Here is a 16,569-nt window from a genome sequence, read left to right on the forward strand (position 1 = left end):
CCGACACCCTTCCTACACACAGCACAGGGCCACTTCCCAGTTCTTTCCCCCTCACCACATGCTTTACCACTTGCCATCACCTTCGTCTTTCCGATATTCACCTTCAGACCTTTTGTCTCCATACATTCCTTCCACTTGTTCATCTTTTCCTTCAGTCCATCCATACTTTCCGCAATCAACACCAGATCATCTGCATACAACAATTCCCACGGTAAACCCTCCTTTACGTTCTGAGCCAGCACCTCCATCACAGCTACAAATAGTAATGGACTTAGTACCGACCCCTGGTGCACTCCCACCTTCACCTCAAACTCACCACTGTTCCCGTCCTTCGTCCTTACAGCTGTGCACGCTCTTTTGTACATTGCCATCACTACTCTGATCAACCATTCCTCCACTCCTAACTTCCTCATTGCCCATGTCAATACTTTGCGTGGAACCCTATCGAATGCTTTCTCCAGATCAACAAACCCAAGAAACAACTCCTTCCTCTTCTCCATGTACTTCTCCTGCAACTGCCTCACAATAAAAAGCGTGTCTGTCGTTCCTCTTCCTGGCATAAATCCAAACTGCATTTCGTCGATCTTCACTTTCTTCCTTATCCTCCTCTCCAACACCCTTTCCAATACCTTCATTCCATGCTCCAATAACTTTATCGCTCGGTACGAGCCACACTCTAGAGGGTCACCTTTCCCCTTGTATAGAGGGACGAGGGTACTCAGTTCCCAAGCCACTGGAATGCGGCCTTCTTTCACCGCCAGATTACAGATCTCTGCCATTCTCTTCACACCCCAACTTCCTGCTGCCTTCAACATATCTTCCACAACTCCCGTCGGCCCTCCCGCTTTTCTACTCTTCATTGCTTTTATCGACTTCCGGTCCCTCGAGCGACGAGGCTTGCTTCGATCTCTCCACGGCATCAAAGTTTGAGTGTTCTCCCGGTCGTGTCTTTGTCAAATTTCCGCTGGGTATTTTGTTGTGTATGTGTTATTGTGTGTTTCTATTTGGTTTTGGTTTTGTAGTTGTTGCAAACTCTGCAAATTTGTTTGTAATTAGTCGTATTTTTGTGCGCGCCTCGTGCGGCCTGGTCTTTCCGTCAGTGTTTTGTGAATATGGGTTCTTTCCTTCATAGTATTTGCTTGTTTCTTTGATTTTCCTTTCTCCCCCCTACCTCTCACGACCATCTTACCCTTTGTCCAGCGTTTTGAAAACAGAACAAACAAATAAACAAACAAAAAAAATTCTATATTAATTCTTTCTCTCCTCCCGGACACGTGCTTGTTCGCTCTCCTCCTCGTCTCGACTTGTGCCCAACCCCCTATATCTCGTTTTTCTTCCACCTCTGCTCCTGCTTTCTCAAATCCACGTCCTCACTTAGAGACTTTTCCCAGATTGTTTTTCATGGTTTTGTTTAAATATTATTTAAATATGTTCACACCGCAGCCGTGATGCTCACGCCGCCCTCTTCCCCCCCCCCCCCCCCCCCAGAATTTCCATGTTTTAAACGTTTCCCAGTGTTTACCCTGGATTAGAATAGGTACACCGTATCCCTGCGTGTCGTAAGAGACGACTAAGAGGGTTGGCGTCAGGAAGGGCATCCGGCCATAAAAACATTGCCTCAAAAGAGAACCATGACAATTACAACTACATATGGGCAGGGTACAGCCCGAAGTGGAGATCGGTTTCTGAGGTTTGGGACATGGAATGTAGGGACAATGACAGGGAGAGCAGGAGAAGTGGTGGAAGTATTGGTCAGAAGAAGAGTGGACATATGTTGTGTGCAAGAGACGAGATGGAAGGGAAGTGGTGTGAGAATGGTGAAGGGTAGGCAGGGACAGAAATACAAGTTTATGTGGCAAGGGTGCCTGGAGGGCGTGAATGGTGTTGGTGTCCTGTTTTCTGAGGAGTTTGTAGACAGTGTGGTGAGTGTGACTAGAGTGAGTGATAGGTTGATGATGGTGAAAATGATTGGAAAGCTCTTGGTGAACGTCATCTCGGGATATGCTCCGCAGGTTGGTCGAAGCGATGAAGAGAAGGACAAGTTCTGGTGTGCGATAGAGAAGCTGGTGTGAGAAATGGAGAAGGTGAAAGGATTTTGGAGTTTGCTGATGGAGCTGATTTGTTGATTTGTAACACTCAGTTCCAGAAAGAAGATAATAAGCTTGTTACATACACGTCAGGTGGGTCGACGACAACCGTTGACTACCTGATGGTGCGTAGGCGAGATAGGGGGCACCTCCGGGACACAAAGGTGATCCCGGGGGAGGAGGCTGTTTCACAGCATCACTTGGTTGTCTGCGACATAAGGGTGAAAGGTGCGAGGAGAGCTCGGCGGGTGAAGTACCAACCGAGAATGAAGGTGTGGAGGTTGAAAGAGGTGACAGTAAGGGAGGCATTAAAAGAGAGGCTGAGTAGGGTCGAGGATGATGTGGTTGAGCTTGAAAGTGGTTGGATGTCAATGAAAGCTAGTCTGTTGGGAGCCGTTGGTGAGGTATGTGGATGGACAAAAGGACCACCGAGGCACTCGGAAACATGGTGGTGGGATGATGAAGTTGGAAAGAGGATTGACGAGAAGAGGAAGAAGTTCAAGGAGTGGCAGAAGGCAAAGGGTACGGGAGCAGAAACAGCAGAGCATGAAAGTTATAAGGCAGCCAGGAAGGCTGCAAAGAAAGAGGTAGCAAAGGCGCTGGAGGCATGCAGGAAAATGTTCGGAGAACGCTTGGATTCAGAAGAGGGTCAGAAAGCAGTATTCAGGATTGCAAAGCAGATAGCGAAAGAGAGGTGTGATGTGATGGGGGTGAGTTGCTTGAAGGATGAAGTGGGACAAATCGTTGTTGACCCAGATGGAATTAAAGGAAGATGGTAAAGATATATGGAAATGCTGTTGAATACAGAGAATGAATGGGATGGCAACATAGAGAGTAACCCCTGTTTTAGGACCGGCAGAGAAGATAACTGAGAAGGAAGTTGAGGAAGCGATAAAAGCAATGAAGGGTAGAAAAGCAGGAGGGCCGACGGGAGTTGTGGGAGATATGTTGAAGGCAGCAGGAAGTTGGGGTGTGAAGAGAATGACAGAGATCTGTAATCTGGTGGTGAAAGAAAGCCGCATTCCAGTGGATTGGGAACTGAGTACCCTCGTCCCTCGATACAAGGGGAAAGGTGACCCTCTGGAGTGTGGCTCGTACCGAGCGATAAAGTTATTGGAGCATAGAATGAAGGTATTGGAAAGGGTGTTGGAGAGGAGGATAAGGAAGAAAGTGAAGATCGAAGAAATGCAGTTTGGATTTATGCCAGGAAGAGGAACGACAGACGCGCTTTTCATTGTGAGGCAGTTGCAGGAGAGGTACATGGAGAAGAGGAAGAAGTTGTTTCTTGGGTTTGTTGATCTGGAGAAAGCATTCGATAGGGTTCCACGGAAAGTATTGACATGGGCATTGAGGAAGTTAGGAGTGGAGGAATGGTTGATCAGAGTAGTGACGGCAATGTACAAAAGAGCGCGCACAGCTGTAAGGACGAAGGACGGGAACAGTGGTGAGTTTGAGGTGAAGGTGGGAGTGCATCAGGGGTCGGTACTAAGTCCACTACTATTTGTAGCTGTGATGGAGGTGCTGGCTCAGAATGTAAAGGAGGGTTTACCGTGGGAGTTGTTGTATGCAGATGATCTGGTGTCAATTGCGGAAAGTATGGATGGACTGAAGGAAAAGATGAACAAGTGGAAGGAATGTATGGAGACAAAAGGTCTGAAGGTGAATATCGGAAAGACGAAGGTGATGGCAAGTGGTAAAGCATGTGGTGAGGTGGAAAGAACTGGGAAGTGGCCCTGTGCTGTGTGTAGGAAGGGTGTCGGAGTGAACTCCATTCAATGTACAATGTGCGCTGAGTGGGTTCATCAAAAATGTAGTTGTCTGAGAGGGTCATTAACCAGTGTGGCAGCTACATTCAAATGTAAGGTGTGCACAGAGGGAGCTGCAGATGGAGGAAATGTTGAGTTGGATCTTGGAGACGGCGTGAAGCTGGAAGGTGTGAAAACATTTTGCTACCTCGGAGACATGCGGAATGGAGAAGGTGGATCAGACTCGGCAACGGTTGCTAGAGTGAGATGTGCATGGAAGAAGTTTCGGGAACTGAGTGGCGTGCTGATGATGAGGGGAGTGTCGTTGAAGTTGAAGCTGAAGGTAAAGGTGTATGCTGCATGTGTGAGAAGTGTTATGATTTATGGGAGCGAGACATGGGTAATGAACGTAGAGCAGCAACGAAGGTTGGAAAGGGTGGAAATGCGAATGGTTCGACGGATGTGCGGAGTATCGTTGAGAGAGAGGAAGACAAATGATGAATTGCGAAAGATGATGGGAATAGAGCCTGTGATTGATGCTGTGAAGAGGAACAGGTTGAGATGGTTTGGTCATGTGTTGAGGAAGGATGAAAGTGACTGGTTGAGAAGAGTGATGGAAATGAATGTAGAAGGAAGTAGAGGACGGGGAAGACCGAGAAAGACTTGGCTAAAGATGGTGGAAGAAGAAATGCGGGCAAGGGGGTTAACAAGGAGAGATGCAGAAAATAGGGCAAAATGGAGAAGATTGTCATGGGGACCGCAAGGCTAACCCCCGCTCTAGTAGGGAAAATGGCCTTTAAAATGCATGTTGTTGTTGTTGTATTGCTTTTATCGCTTCCTCAACTTCCTTCTCAGTTATCTTCTCTGCCGGTCCTAAAACTGGGTTACTCTCTATGTTGCCATCCCATTCATTCTCTGTATTCAACAGCATTTCCATATATCTTTTCCATCTTCCTCTAATTCCATCTGGGTCCACAACGATTTGTCCCACTTCATCCTTCAAGCAACTCACCCCCATCACATCACACCTCTCTTTCGCTATCTGCTTTGCAATCCTGAATACTGCTCTTTGACCCTCTTCCGAATCCAAGCGTTCTCCGAACATTTTCCTCCATGCCTCCTGCGCCTTTGCTACCTCTTTCTTTGCAGCCTTGTTAGCTGCCTTATAACTTTCATGCTCTGCTGTTTCTGCTCCCGTACCCTTCGCCTTCTGCCACTCCTTGAACTTCTTCCTCTTCTCGTCAATCCTCTTTCCAACTTCCTCATCCCACCACCATGTTTCCGAGTGCCTCGGTGGTCCTTTTGTCCATCCACATACCTCACCAACGGCTCCCAACAGACTAGCTTTCATTGACATCCAACCACTTTCAAGCTCAACCACATCATCCTCTACCCTACTCAGCCTCTCTTTTAATGCCTCCCTTACTGTCACCTCTTTCAACCTCCACACCTTCATTCTCGGTTGGTACTTCACCCGCCGAGCTCTCCTCGCACCTTTCACCCTTATGTCGCAGACAACCAAGTGGTGCTGTGAAACAGCCTCCTCCCCCGGGATCACCTTTGTGTCCCGGAGGTGCCCCCTATCTCGCCTACGCACCATCAGGTAGTCGACGGTTGTCGTCGACCCACCTGACGTGTATGTAACGAGCTTATTATCCTCTTTCTGGAACTGAGTATTACAAATCAACAAATCAGCTCCATCAGCAAACTCCAAAATCCTTTCACCTTCTCCATTTCTCACACCATATCCGTAACCCCCATGAACTCCCTCAATACCATCCATACTCCTTCCCACATGTCCATTTAGGTCTCCTCCTACCACAACAACTTCCTCATCTTTCACGTTTTCCATCAGCTTCTCTATCGCACACCAGAACTTGTCCTTCTCTTCATCGCTCCGACCAACCTGCGGAGCATATCCCGAGATGACGTTCACCAAGAGCTTTCCAATCATCATTTTCACCATCATCAACCTATCACTCACTCTCGTCACACTCACTACACTGTCTACAAACTCCTCAGAAAACAGGATACCAACAACAGTCACGCCCTCTAGGCACCTTTGCCACACAAACTTGTATTTCTGTCCCTGCCTACCCTTCACCATTCTCACACCACTTCCCTTCCATCTCGTCTCTTGCACACAACATATGTCCACTCTTCTTCTGACCAATACTTCCACCACTTCTCCTGATCTCCCTGTCATTGTCCCTGCATTCCATGTCCCAAACCTCAGAAACCGATCTCCACTTCGGGCTGTACCCTGCCCATATGAAGTTGTAATTGTCATGGTTTACTTTTTGAGGCAATGTTTTTTTTTTATGGCCGGATGCTCTTCCTGACGCCAATGCATACTGACGTGCATTGCCGAGGCGATGCCAAGGCACTTCCAGAGATCAATGCATTATGTAAATGCAGGAGTGTGGTTTTGCAAATACGAATCCATAAATGGATAAAGAAAATGTGGAAACGTTTGAGTTGTTCCCATTCCCTCGCTTCCGAGCACTGCAAGTCACGCAAAGCAAATTGGAAAAAGAAAATGTCTGACAGTCGAAGGCCACAGCTGTCTGCATTCTCACCCTTAGCCTTCCTACCTCCCTCGGTGATGCTGCCACCACACCGGCTGCAGAGCTTGCTTCGCCAGGCCGTGGAGCTGCAGCGAGCACGCTGTATCTACCATAACACTCGACAAGAACCCAACCTCGACACAGTTTCTCTTTTCACGGACCATACCTGCAGCAAGTATGCATTGTATGGCATTTGCTCATCGTCTTGAGCGAAAACACCTGGGCTTTAAGCCCCATGATGCACTCGATGCATATCTTCAGACGTTTCTGTGTTAATCTGTTTATCACAAATCCAACGTTTTGGTAAATTTGTGATGTATCTTTATTTAGATAGACAAAAATGCAATTGTTTTAGCTGGGTAGATAGCGAGCAAATTGTTTCAAAGTGCTACTTTAGTATGGTGCTTACCTACAGAGACTGTTTGTGGTCATGCGTTTCCAGGAAGCAGTTTCCCTGCCACACGCATCAGGTGCTCACAGACCACTGCAATGAGGTGTGGTTCTGCAAATTCTCCAACAATGGCACAAAACTGGCCACGGGCTCCAAGGATTCGACCGTCATCATCTGGGAGGTTGACATGGTGACTAAAGATTCGTAATTTTCATTCCCACCTGACCTCACCCCCACATAGTGGATGGATGAGTCGTGGTTGTGTTTTACTCCACATCGGGGAAGAGTTCCACTTGTGTTTCGCTACTAATATCGTAGAGCTTTATGAATGAATGCTTTCTTCATTGTTGTTCATCCCACTGAGGTGATGTATTGCAGTGTACACTAAATGAGCCTCGTTTTTGAGTCCAGTCATGAATGCTTGTCTTGTACGATGCTGTGTAATGCCCGAGAATTAGGAATTTCACTCCAGACTCCAGAATTCCATAAAGCACTATCTATTGTATCGCCACTAGACTCCACAGCGTAATGGTTAGAGTGTCCGCTCCGATTCTCGGAGGTCAGCGGTTCAAACCATGGTGGAGTCACTCCAGACTTTAAAAATAGGACACGGGTCCGGCAGCTCACCTGGATCAGGAGCAGCAGTCGCTCAAAACCCCACAGATCCCTCCAGACCCTGCTATTTTTTTTAATGCCGTGAACAAACTTTGATACATCATGGGCAATGAAGGTTGTGATCATGTTTCATTGAAATTGTGTGTAGTAGTTTTGGAGAAGAGCAAATACCTATTTTGGATGGGATCACACACCCCCCACGGACCACCTTAGACCTTGATTTTTTTTTTTTAATGCCGGGCAACTTTCATAAAAATCGTGTGTGTAGTTTCAGAGAAGAGAGCAAATACATATTGTGGGGGGGTCAAACACCCCCACTCCCCTCTCCATAAATCCCCTTTTATGAGTGCAGACTTTTAGCAGTCAATATACCTTTGTTAGGCATCAGGTATGCAGCTTGTAGGCAAGTTTCATCAAAATCGTGTGTGTAGTTTCGGAGAAGAGAAAATACCTATTTGGGGGGGGGGGGGGGTCAAAACCCCCCGTAGACCCCCTCAATGAGCGCAGATTTTGATGCGGTCAATACACCTTCGTTAGGCATCAGATATGAAACTTGTTGCCAAGTTTCATTGAAATCGTATGTTTGGTTCAAGCGATAATGACTGAAGTGTTTATAGACTCACTGACTGACTGACTGACTTACGTACAGATGCTGCTCGATCGCATAAGCTCACTGTACTAAGGGAGCTAAATGTCCAAGGGAGCTAAAAATGGTACTTGCTGCTTCCTCGATTGATGTTTGGCATTTAAGATTGCAGACAAACAACGCTGGTAAAACAATGGCAAACCACCCAGTATAACCCTTGCCAAGAAACGGCTTTGGCAGCACCAACGCTCCATAAATACACCTTCATTAGCTTTTGGGTAAGCACGCTCCATAAAATCGCAAATGATACATGAAAATCAAAAACCTTGTACTGTACTCATCTGAGGTCATTGATCAGATTGAATAAGATATGCACAATTTCATTAATGTTCTGATGAAGATTTGAATGATTGAATTGTTGTTACAGTTGAGATGATAGTGATGGCAGACTTTTAATGAAACCAGTGGAATGTGGTTGTTTCTGTTCATACCACACAGGAGACGTACAGGCTGAAAGTGCTGCGGAGTCTTGATGGCCATGCATATGGAGTGTCTTATCTCGCCTGGAGTCCTGATGATCAGTACCTGATCGCTTGCGGTCCTGACGACTGCTCCGAACTCTGGCTTTGGAACGTACAGGTAATGCTACTGGACTATTTCCACCGGCCTATTTACATACCAATGTTATTCACAAATAATCCCGTTTTATTCACAACCCATTGATCCTTACAATTGCTGGATTCAGACTGGAGAGCTCAAGGTGAAGATGTCTCAGTCACACGAGGACAGCCTAACATGTGCTGCCTGGAACCCCGACAGCAAGCGCTTCGTAACAGGTGGTCAGCGCGGCCAGTTCTACCAGTGTGTAAGTCTCCCTATAGTTCCCAAATCCAGGGATTGTCCTTGTTATTCCGACAATAGTATCAAAACCATGAAGGTTACAATTTCCCAGTATTTTGCTTTTCTTTTTTTATTGCCATCCCTTTGGCAGGACTTGGATGGAAACATCCAGGACTCTTGGGAAGGAGTGAGAGTCCAGTGCCTCTGGTGCCTGGGTGACGGTAAAACCGTGTTGGCATCAGACACACACCAGCGTGTTCGTGGATACAACTTTGAAGACCTAACTGACCGGAATATGTGAGTTCTGTTCTGGGTCATATTCCGGGTGTGTTCCCAAAATGCTCCAATGTGGCTCCAAAATGCAGAGTCAGGAACTCCGAACGCGTGCTTTGATGCGCTCTGAAAGGTCTTCGGGATATCGAGACTGTGTTGCAAAACTCTCAAACTAAGTTTAATGGGCAGAGAGCTAATGTCACGCACAGCTTTACGATATAAAATGTGTTGCAAATATTCGACATTCTCAACATACAGCGAAACAATTCTCATCATTTGCGTTCTGCAATAATTTCCAATGAATTACATCACAGTGTATCATCTTATCACAGAACGATACACATGGCATTCACTGTGACTTCCACTTCCAATTTTTGGTTATTTCTCCGAAATAACCTCAATGGACCCCTGTGTCTGGTCGTCCTACATACATTATGTACATTGACTTCAGAAAGTATTCACACCCTTTGACTGTTTCACATTTTGTTGTGTTGCTGCCTGAATTTAAAATGGATTCAATTTCATTTTTTTTGTCAATGATCTACACATAATACCCCATAATAACAAAGTGAAAACATGTTTGTTGAATTGTTTACAAATTTATTGAAAATGAAATGCAGAAATAACTAATTTACATAAGTATTCAGCCCCCTGAGTCAATACTTCAGTAGAAACATCTTTGGCAGTGATTACAGCTTCAAGTCTTCTTGGATATGTCTGTACCAGCTTTGCACATCTGGATTTGGTGAGTTTTTTTGGGATTAGGGGGGTGTCAGTGAACAGCAATATTCAAGTCTTTCCACAGATTCTCAATGGGATCCAAGTCTGGGCTTTGGCTTGGCCACTCAATGGCTTTCATGTTCTTGTTCTGAAGCCATTCCAGTGTTTCTTTGGCTGTATGCTTGGGATCATTGTCCTGTTGGAACGTAAATCTTTGCCTCAGTTTAAGGTCTTTTGCACTCTGAAGCAGGTTCTCCTCAAGGATTTGCCTGTATTTGGCTCCATTAATTGTTCCCTCAATCCTTACAAGTCTCGCAGTCCCTGCCACTGAAAAGCATCCCCATTAGCATGATGCTACCACCACCATGCTTTACAGTTGGGATGGTGTTAGATGGGCGATGAGCCGTACCCGGTTTCTGCCAGACGTAGCACTTTGCATTCAGGCCAAAGTTCAATTTTCGTTTCAAAAGACCACAGAATATTTTGCCTCATGCTCTCTGAGTCTTTCACGTGCCTTTTTGCAAACTTCAGGCGTGCTGTCATGTGCCTTTTTCTCAGGAGTGGCTTCCATCTGGCCACTCTTCCATAAAACCTAGATTTGTGAAGTGCTGCAGAGACTGGAGTCCTTCTGGCAGGTTCTCCCATCTCAGCCAAGGAACTCTGTAGTTTTGTCAGAGTGGTCATTGGGTTTTTGGTCACCTCCCTGATGAAGGTCCCTCTTGCCCTGTTGCTCAGTTTGGTCGAATGGCCAGCTCTAGAAAGAGTCTGTAGTTCCATATTCTTTCCATTCCCTAACGATGGAGCTCACTGTGCTCTTGGGAACTTTCAACACTAGAAATTGTTTTATCCCCTTTCCCAGATCTATTCCTCCTCACAATTTTATCTCAGAGTTCTACAGACAGTTCCTTGGACTTCATGGTCGAGCTTCTGCTCTGACATTCACTGTCAACTGTGGGACCAGGTATAGAAAGGTATGTTTCTTTCTAAATCATGTCCAATGAATTGAATGGGCCACAGGTGGACTCCAATCAAGTTGTAGACATCTCGAGGATGATCAAAGGTAATTGAATGCACCTGAGCTCAATTTGGAGTGTCAAGGCAAAGGGCTTGAATACTTATTGACTCGAGACATTTAAACTTTTCATTTTAAATTGTTTTGTAAAAATTAAATTTAAAAAATTTCACTTTCACATTTTGGGGTATAATGTGTAGATCAGTGATTTTTTTTTTGGTAATATTTAATCAATTTTAAATTCAGGCTGTAAAACAACAAAATGTGAAAGTCAAGGGGTGTGAATACTTTCTGAAGGCACTGTACGTACGTCCATCCGTTAATAGTTGAACAAAACAAATTTGGTGTGATGCATCGCAACAGCAAGGTCTCATGGGGTTGTGTCCCCTACAAAGGATGCGCCCCCTATGAAGGTGGTTTAAGGGAGGTTTTACCCCAAATATTGGTATTTCATTCAAAAGACTTCTCAGAAACTGCCAGAGAGATCCAGACCAAACTCGCCACGAGGCATCGTGACCATGCCCTAACCTTAAGTTATGCTCAAGGTCGTATCTTCCCCGGAAAGGGGGGCCCCCTCCCCAAATCCCTCATTTTCACTCAACCTGCTTCTCCACAACTACCTGAGTGATATCGACCAAATTTGGTACAATGCATCAGGAAAATATGGTCTCATACATAGGGTTGTGCTCCCCATCCGGATTTGCCCCGATAAGAGGCTGAAAACAGGGTACATCCTCAAATTCAGGTAATTTATTTTTAAATCTTCTCAAACTGTGGGGAAGTAGCCGTCAGTCGGGACAAAGGCTGGGGGCGTAATGCTTTCGGGTTTTCCATGCGTGCATGTACATCCATTATGTTTTTTTTTCTGTTTTTTTTTGTTACCATGATAACTTGAGAACCACTGAAAAGATCTCAACCAAACTTGGCACAACTATGGACTGCAATACAAATATCAACTGTTTAAATTTTGGGTTAAAAAGGTCAAATAACTAATGTCATGTGACCTTTAATTGAAAATCTTTGTTGCCACGATAACTTGTGAATCAATGAAGGGATTTCAACCAAACCTAGCGCAAGCATGGACTGTACTAGAAAGAGGAACCGATTCGATTTTTGGGTTCAACAGGTCAAAGGTAATATGCTCTTTGAAAGTCATTTTGCAGTTCACGAGTTAGAAACATCTGACGTCTCTTCCACTTATCTCTCTTTTTTTCTCTCGTGCTCTATCCTATGTGACCTTGAATTGAGATGAAACGTAACAGTGGGTTGACATTAACACCGGCGAAGGCATACATCCATCGACACATTTGCCTAAAATTAGATTTTCTAGTTAATTGTTAAACATTGCCGTTTTCATTACATTGATGCACCCCATATAAAAGGATGCATTCAATGATACTCGACCAGTTGTATCACGAATGTGCTTTTATGTTACACAAAGTTGATTGGCTTGGCTGAACAAGACCTGAAAAGCCGGCTCTCTGATGGAGAATGTATAATTATTGAAATGCCAAACGATTGCAATGAGAATTGTGTGTTTAATTGAATTTCCCTCAGCATTCAGGAGGACCATCCAATCATGGCTTTCACGGTTTCCAAGCATGGACGCCTGGCACTTTTAAATGTGGCTACACAGGTGAGCTGGGCTTTGTCTGTACCATGTGCTAGGTTTTGGTTTTAACTTGCTAATTGCATGATGCAGTGATAGTAAAATGTTTTACGAATATCTACTTGTGGCTCCAGGGTGTCCACATGTGGGATTTGGAGGATCGGGTCCTTGTACGAAAATTCCGGGGGGCCACGCAGGGATTCTACACAATCCATTCCTGCTTTGGAGGTCACAGCGAAGACTTCATTGCCAGTGGCAGTGAAGGTACATCCCTCACATGTGACGTAATCAGGAAGATTTGTGACTTGAGGCATATGCACCACTGATTGGCAAAGGGTTGCGAAAAAACATGACAAGGTCAGGTCTGACATTTTGACCACCTTCCCCACCTTATCCAAATGAGGGGAGGGAGTGTGGCTACAAGTCCCTGCAATCCACTTTTTTGAATGAGGTAGTAAGGGTCCTGACACAGCGCCTGCATTTTGTCCTGAATGTGGTCGAAACATCGGATCAGAGCTTCTTTATTATTATTATTTGGATGGCTGAGTGGGTTTTTGGACGGATTCCTTCCTTAACCTCCAAAATGCTTCAATTTGAGCCTAATTGGAACACGGTAGCAGACGGGTAAAAGACCATGTTGATGATAAGGTAAATAATTTATTGGAGACATACGAGAACAAACTAAATAAAACGACAATCACAAACTATAACAAGAAGAAATAAATTCAGAGGGAGAAATAACGTTGGACCAGGCCAGATGAGAGGAGGATGCTGCAAACGTGAGGGAACAGGGAGCGAGAGCAGGAAAGAGCAAGTCGCGGGCAATGTGATCATTATCAGCCAAGGTCATGACCATGATCCATTGGCACAGGAAGGAAAGACATGAGGGTATGTACCACACAGATCACTGCACTCTCGTAGGTACAGGCAGGAGAGCCATAAGGATATCCACAACACTAAAAGCACTGCATGCAAGTTGATGCGGGAACATCCAGGGCATCCAGGGCCAAGAAAGCACCGCAGGTGACGCCGGCAAAAAGCAAGAGAGGCACAGGACTCATGCACTCAGCACACCGGCTGCCGATACCAAGCCCACATTTCACCACCTGAACCTCCTCTCCACTCGCTTTGGTCTCCTTATGCGAAGCCTTTCTTTACCTCGACTGTACAGTCACTAGTCCATACGCCACCTACTGGCCATCTCAAACTTACATTGCATGCCCCAATAATGTAATATTTAGATGCTTGATGAAACCACGATGTAATATATGCCATTTAAACCGATTTATAAAAAAAAATCACCATTTTCGGAACAATACATAGATCTTTATTCTTATTTATTTTGTTAAGCATCGCCAACCACAATTTCTCAATGAATTGTCATTTTCCTTAACCGTGCACAACTGTGCCTTGCCCATTTTATAGATCACAAGGTGTACATATGGCACCGCAGTGGTGAGCTGCCCATCGCTGTACTTCCGGGCCATGGGCATACGGTCAATTGTGTGAGCTGGAACCCAGAGCTGCCTTCGATGCTCGCCAGTGCATCCGACGATGGCACCATCCGCATCTGGGGGCCCATGCCGGCCGGTGAAGGCGACTCAGAATCAGGTTAACCGCCCGCACGACACAAGTTCATGGTGTATGCCTCACTTGTGTCATCTTTATATTTTAAGAAGTATTGTACTTCCTCTCTGTTAAAATGAAAAATGTATTTATGGATATGTTGCAGACGATGGAGGCATGGAGAGTTAACAGCGAAGGAAGCTGAGCGTGGACAATGCCCTCTCCATGGCCAGCAACCTTTTATGGGTTTTGATCCATCTTAATTTCATGCCAGTAACCATCAAGGAACTGCCAAGGCGCCCAGTTACAACCAAAACATCCAGCTTTCGAATGAGTGAAATGAGAGAAAGCAGGCCTCTCCGGAAGGGGCACGCAATTTCTGACCGATTCCACCACAAAGCCAACCAAAATTCTGTACATTAGCAATTTGCTTTCGATATCCCATGGCTTCGAGGGAATGGTCAAACCGAGATTTGCTATAGTTCCTGGAATGAAAAGGCTTGATGTGTACAAGTTTCCGGTTCGGTTCGCCAAATCGAACAGAAACCGGTGCCGCTTTCGGTCCCGAACCAGCGCGACTGAAATCGCCGATCGTAGTAGCTGTGAGCAGACTTGTAAATAGGTTAGTCGAGTTGCTGTTCGCCTCCGCGACTGCATTGCTGCCTCGTGGCCCAACGTCCGTACGTGCTTGCTTTGTGAAAACGTGCTGTGCCGAACGGAGACGCAGTTGGTGACGAGGTTTAAGCAAACGAACCAGTGCCAGGAACTTTTGGTGCACAGTTGCCAGACCTAAAGCTAGAAAACAAAACTGATCCTGCACCCTCACCTTTTACCAGGTCAAAAAGATTTTCCCCCCATTGTTACAAACTATGCAGTCAAAGATGACATTGAGTTTATTTGGTATTACCAGCATGTTCTATGCATGGTTACTATAACCGTACCCTTAGTTACCACTTCATTTACAATGCCCAAACCCCACAAACCCCCCTCTTCCGCATCAAATTTCAGGCAATTTTTAACCACAACGTTTTCTTTTTTAATGGCACGTTATTTTGGATCAGGGTAACCTATTGGTGTTGTAAAATAAAACAATTGTGTAACCAATTCTATGTATTTGTTTATCCGATGTTTACTTCCGAAATTAGGTCTGACAATAAAGTGTTAAAAACATTTTTTTTATTGATTCGGTATTTGAGTCCAACTGCAAATCCGATAAAGATTTTGGAAATCGATTATGGCGATTATCCACAAGTTTGCGTCGGAAACAGGTCAACTTGAACAACCCATGACTCTTGTATGTACAGTCTGCAGAAATCTATGTACAAACACCGAGCTCGCTAGTATCCAAACTTTTCGTTCAGGTACGTCTTGCCGTCGCCCGTTTGATCTGCAGAAACAAGATGGAAGAGTTGAAACCCATCATGCAATCACACATCAGGAGAGCTGTTCATCTGAAACCATCAAACTCTTCTTCAATACTCATTGCATATGTTGCCATCTCCACATCTATCCTGCATGTCGTCCCAGTTTATTGTCTTTTCTCTGTACAAAAATGTCTTGAGCATTGCATAATCCAATGCAAGCTGCCATATCTAAACATTTCTGGCACGCTCCCCACTTTCTCTGCATTTATACAGCTCTTGTCCACACCTCTGTGGAGTACAAATCTCCAATATGGGCCGGAGTCTTCCTCATCCACTTCCCATTACCCAATTCCCCTCACACCTCTCCATCTGTCCCGCCCCCAACACCCCCCCCCCCCCACCCCACACCCCCCCCACCCCACACCCCACATCCCCCCCCCCCCCACAACCCAATCTCTCCACCTCTTCTCCATCTCCCCACTCCCCTCGCCAAATATCACCGTTAATGCCTTCCACATCTTAGGATAGGACGATGGGGAACAAGAAGATGGAAAAATGAAGAGGATGAGGGGGACTTGAAGAGGATTTTTCTTCTTTCATTTCCCCCAACACATCCTCCAATTCTTATCTCCATCCATCAAACTTTCTTGCCCCTCACAGCTAACTCTTCTGGAGGGGTTTAAGGAGGGAAGAATAAGGTTGGAACATGAGGAGAAAGAGGATATGGAGGGGAGGAGGATGACAGATTGAGTTGGAGGATTGGATGAAAGGGGAGAAAAAGGAAAGAGGATCGGAAGGAAAGAGGATCGGGAGCAAAGCATGGGAAAAGAAAAATTGTCTTTTCCCATGACCTCTCAATCTGCCCTCTCCCCATCCCATCCATTCCCACCTCCCAAGCCATCCCTTCCATCCCAAATTGCTCCCCATCCACTCCTCTCACATCCCTATTCCTCCCTTTCCTTACCACACCTATTCTCCCTCTCCCAACTCTTCCTAATCCTCAAAAATAAAGTAGACCGCCAAATCTACATACAAAATGCAGTGCTTGAAGTAAAACCCGTAAATACCTTCTGGCGGTAACCATGACGCATATTTTGGGTCCTGTCTCGAACAGACATGGGGATGAAGTTGAGGAGGCTGAAGAGGAAATGCTATGATCATTAATCATGAAATAAGTTAGGCCAATTTTAAACT

At 45.5% G+C, this 16,569-nt stretch overlaps 2 protein-coding genes across 4 annotated transcripts in view; one reads left to right on the forward strand and one right to left on the reverse strand.

Moving 5' to 3' along the window:
- Positions 1–15,181, forward strand: part of LOC137438144 (WD repeat-containing protein 26-like) — a 74,717-nt gene extending 59,536 nt beyond the window's left edge. For 2 of the 3 annotated variants that reach the window (XM_078766545.1, XM_078766544.1), the window contains exons 6-14: positions 6,418–6,574; positions 6,842–6,980; positions 8,490–8,630; positions 8,737–8,856; positions 8,983–9,128; positions 12,394–12,472; positions 12,580–12,709; positions 13,871–14,056; positions 14,178–15,181. In XM_078766545.1, coding sequence (XP_078622671.1) covers positions 6,418–6,574; positions 6,842–6,980; positions 8,490–8,630; positions 8,737–8,856; positions 8,983–9,128; positions 12,394–12,472; positions 12,580–12,709; positions 13,871–14,056; positions 14,178–14,200 — 1,121 coding nt within the window. In that variant the 3' untranslated portion in view covers positions 14,201–15,181. Of the gene's footprint in view, positions 1–6,417; positions 6,584–6,841; positions 6,981–8,489; positions 8,631–8,736; positions 8,857–8,982; positions 9,129–12,393; positions 12,473–12,579; positions 12,710–13,870; positions 14,057–14,177 lie in introns of all 3 variants that reach the window. The other variant, XM_078766543.1, reaches the window with a different exon arrangement.
- Positions 13,083–16,569, reverse strand: part of SLC4A1AP (solute carrier family 4 member 1 adaptor protein) — a 34,474-nt gene continuing 30,987 nt past the window's right edge. Inside the window, exons 13-14 of the mRNA XM_068133116.2 lie at positions 16,443–16,512; positions 13,083–15,398 (exon numbers count right to left, since the gene is read on the reverse strand). Coding sequence (XP_067989217.2) covers positions 15,349–15,398; positions 16,443–16,512 — 120 coding nt within the window. The 3' untranslated portion in view covers positions 13,083–15,348. The remainder of the gene's footprint in view (positions 15,399–16,442; positions 16,513–16,569) is intronic.

This window comes from Myxine glutinosa, chromosome 12, assembly GCF_964187855.1.
Source record: "Myxine glutinosa chromosome 12, kmMyxGlut1.1, whole genome shotgun sequence".
NCBI lineage: Eukaryota > Metazoa > Chordata > Myxini > Myxiniformes > Myxinidae > Myxine > Myxine glutinosa.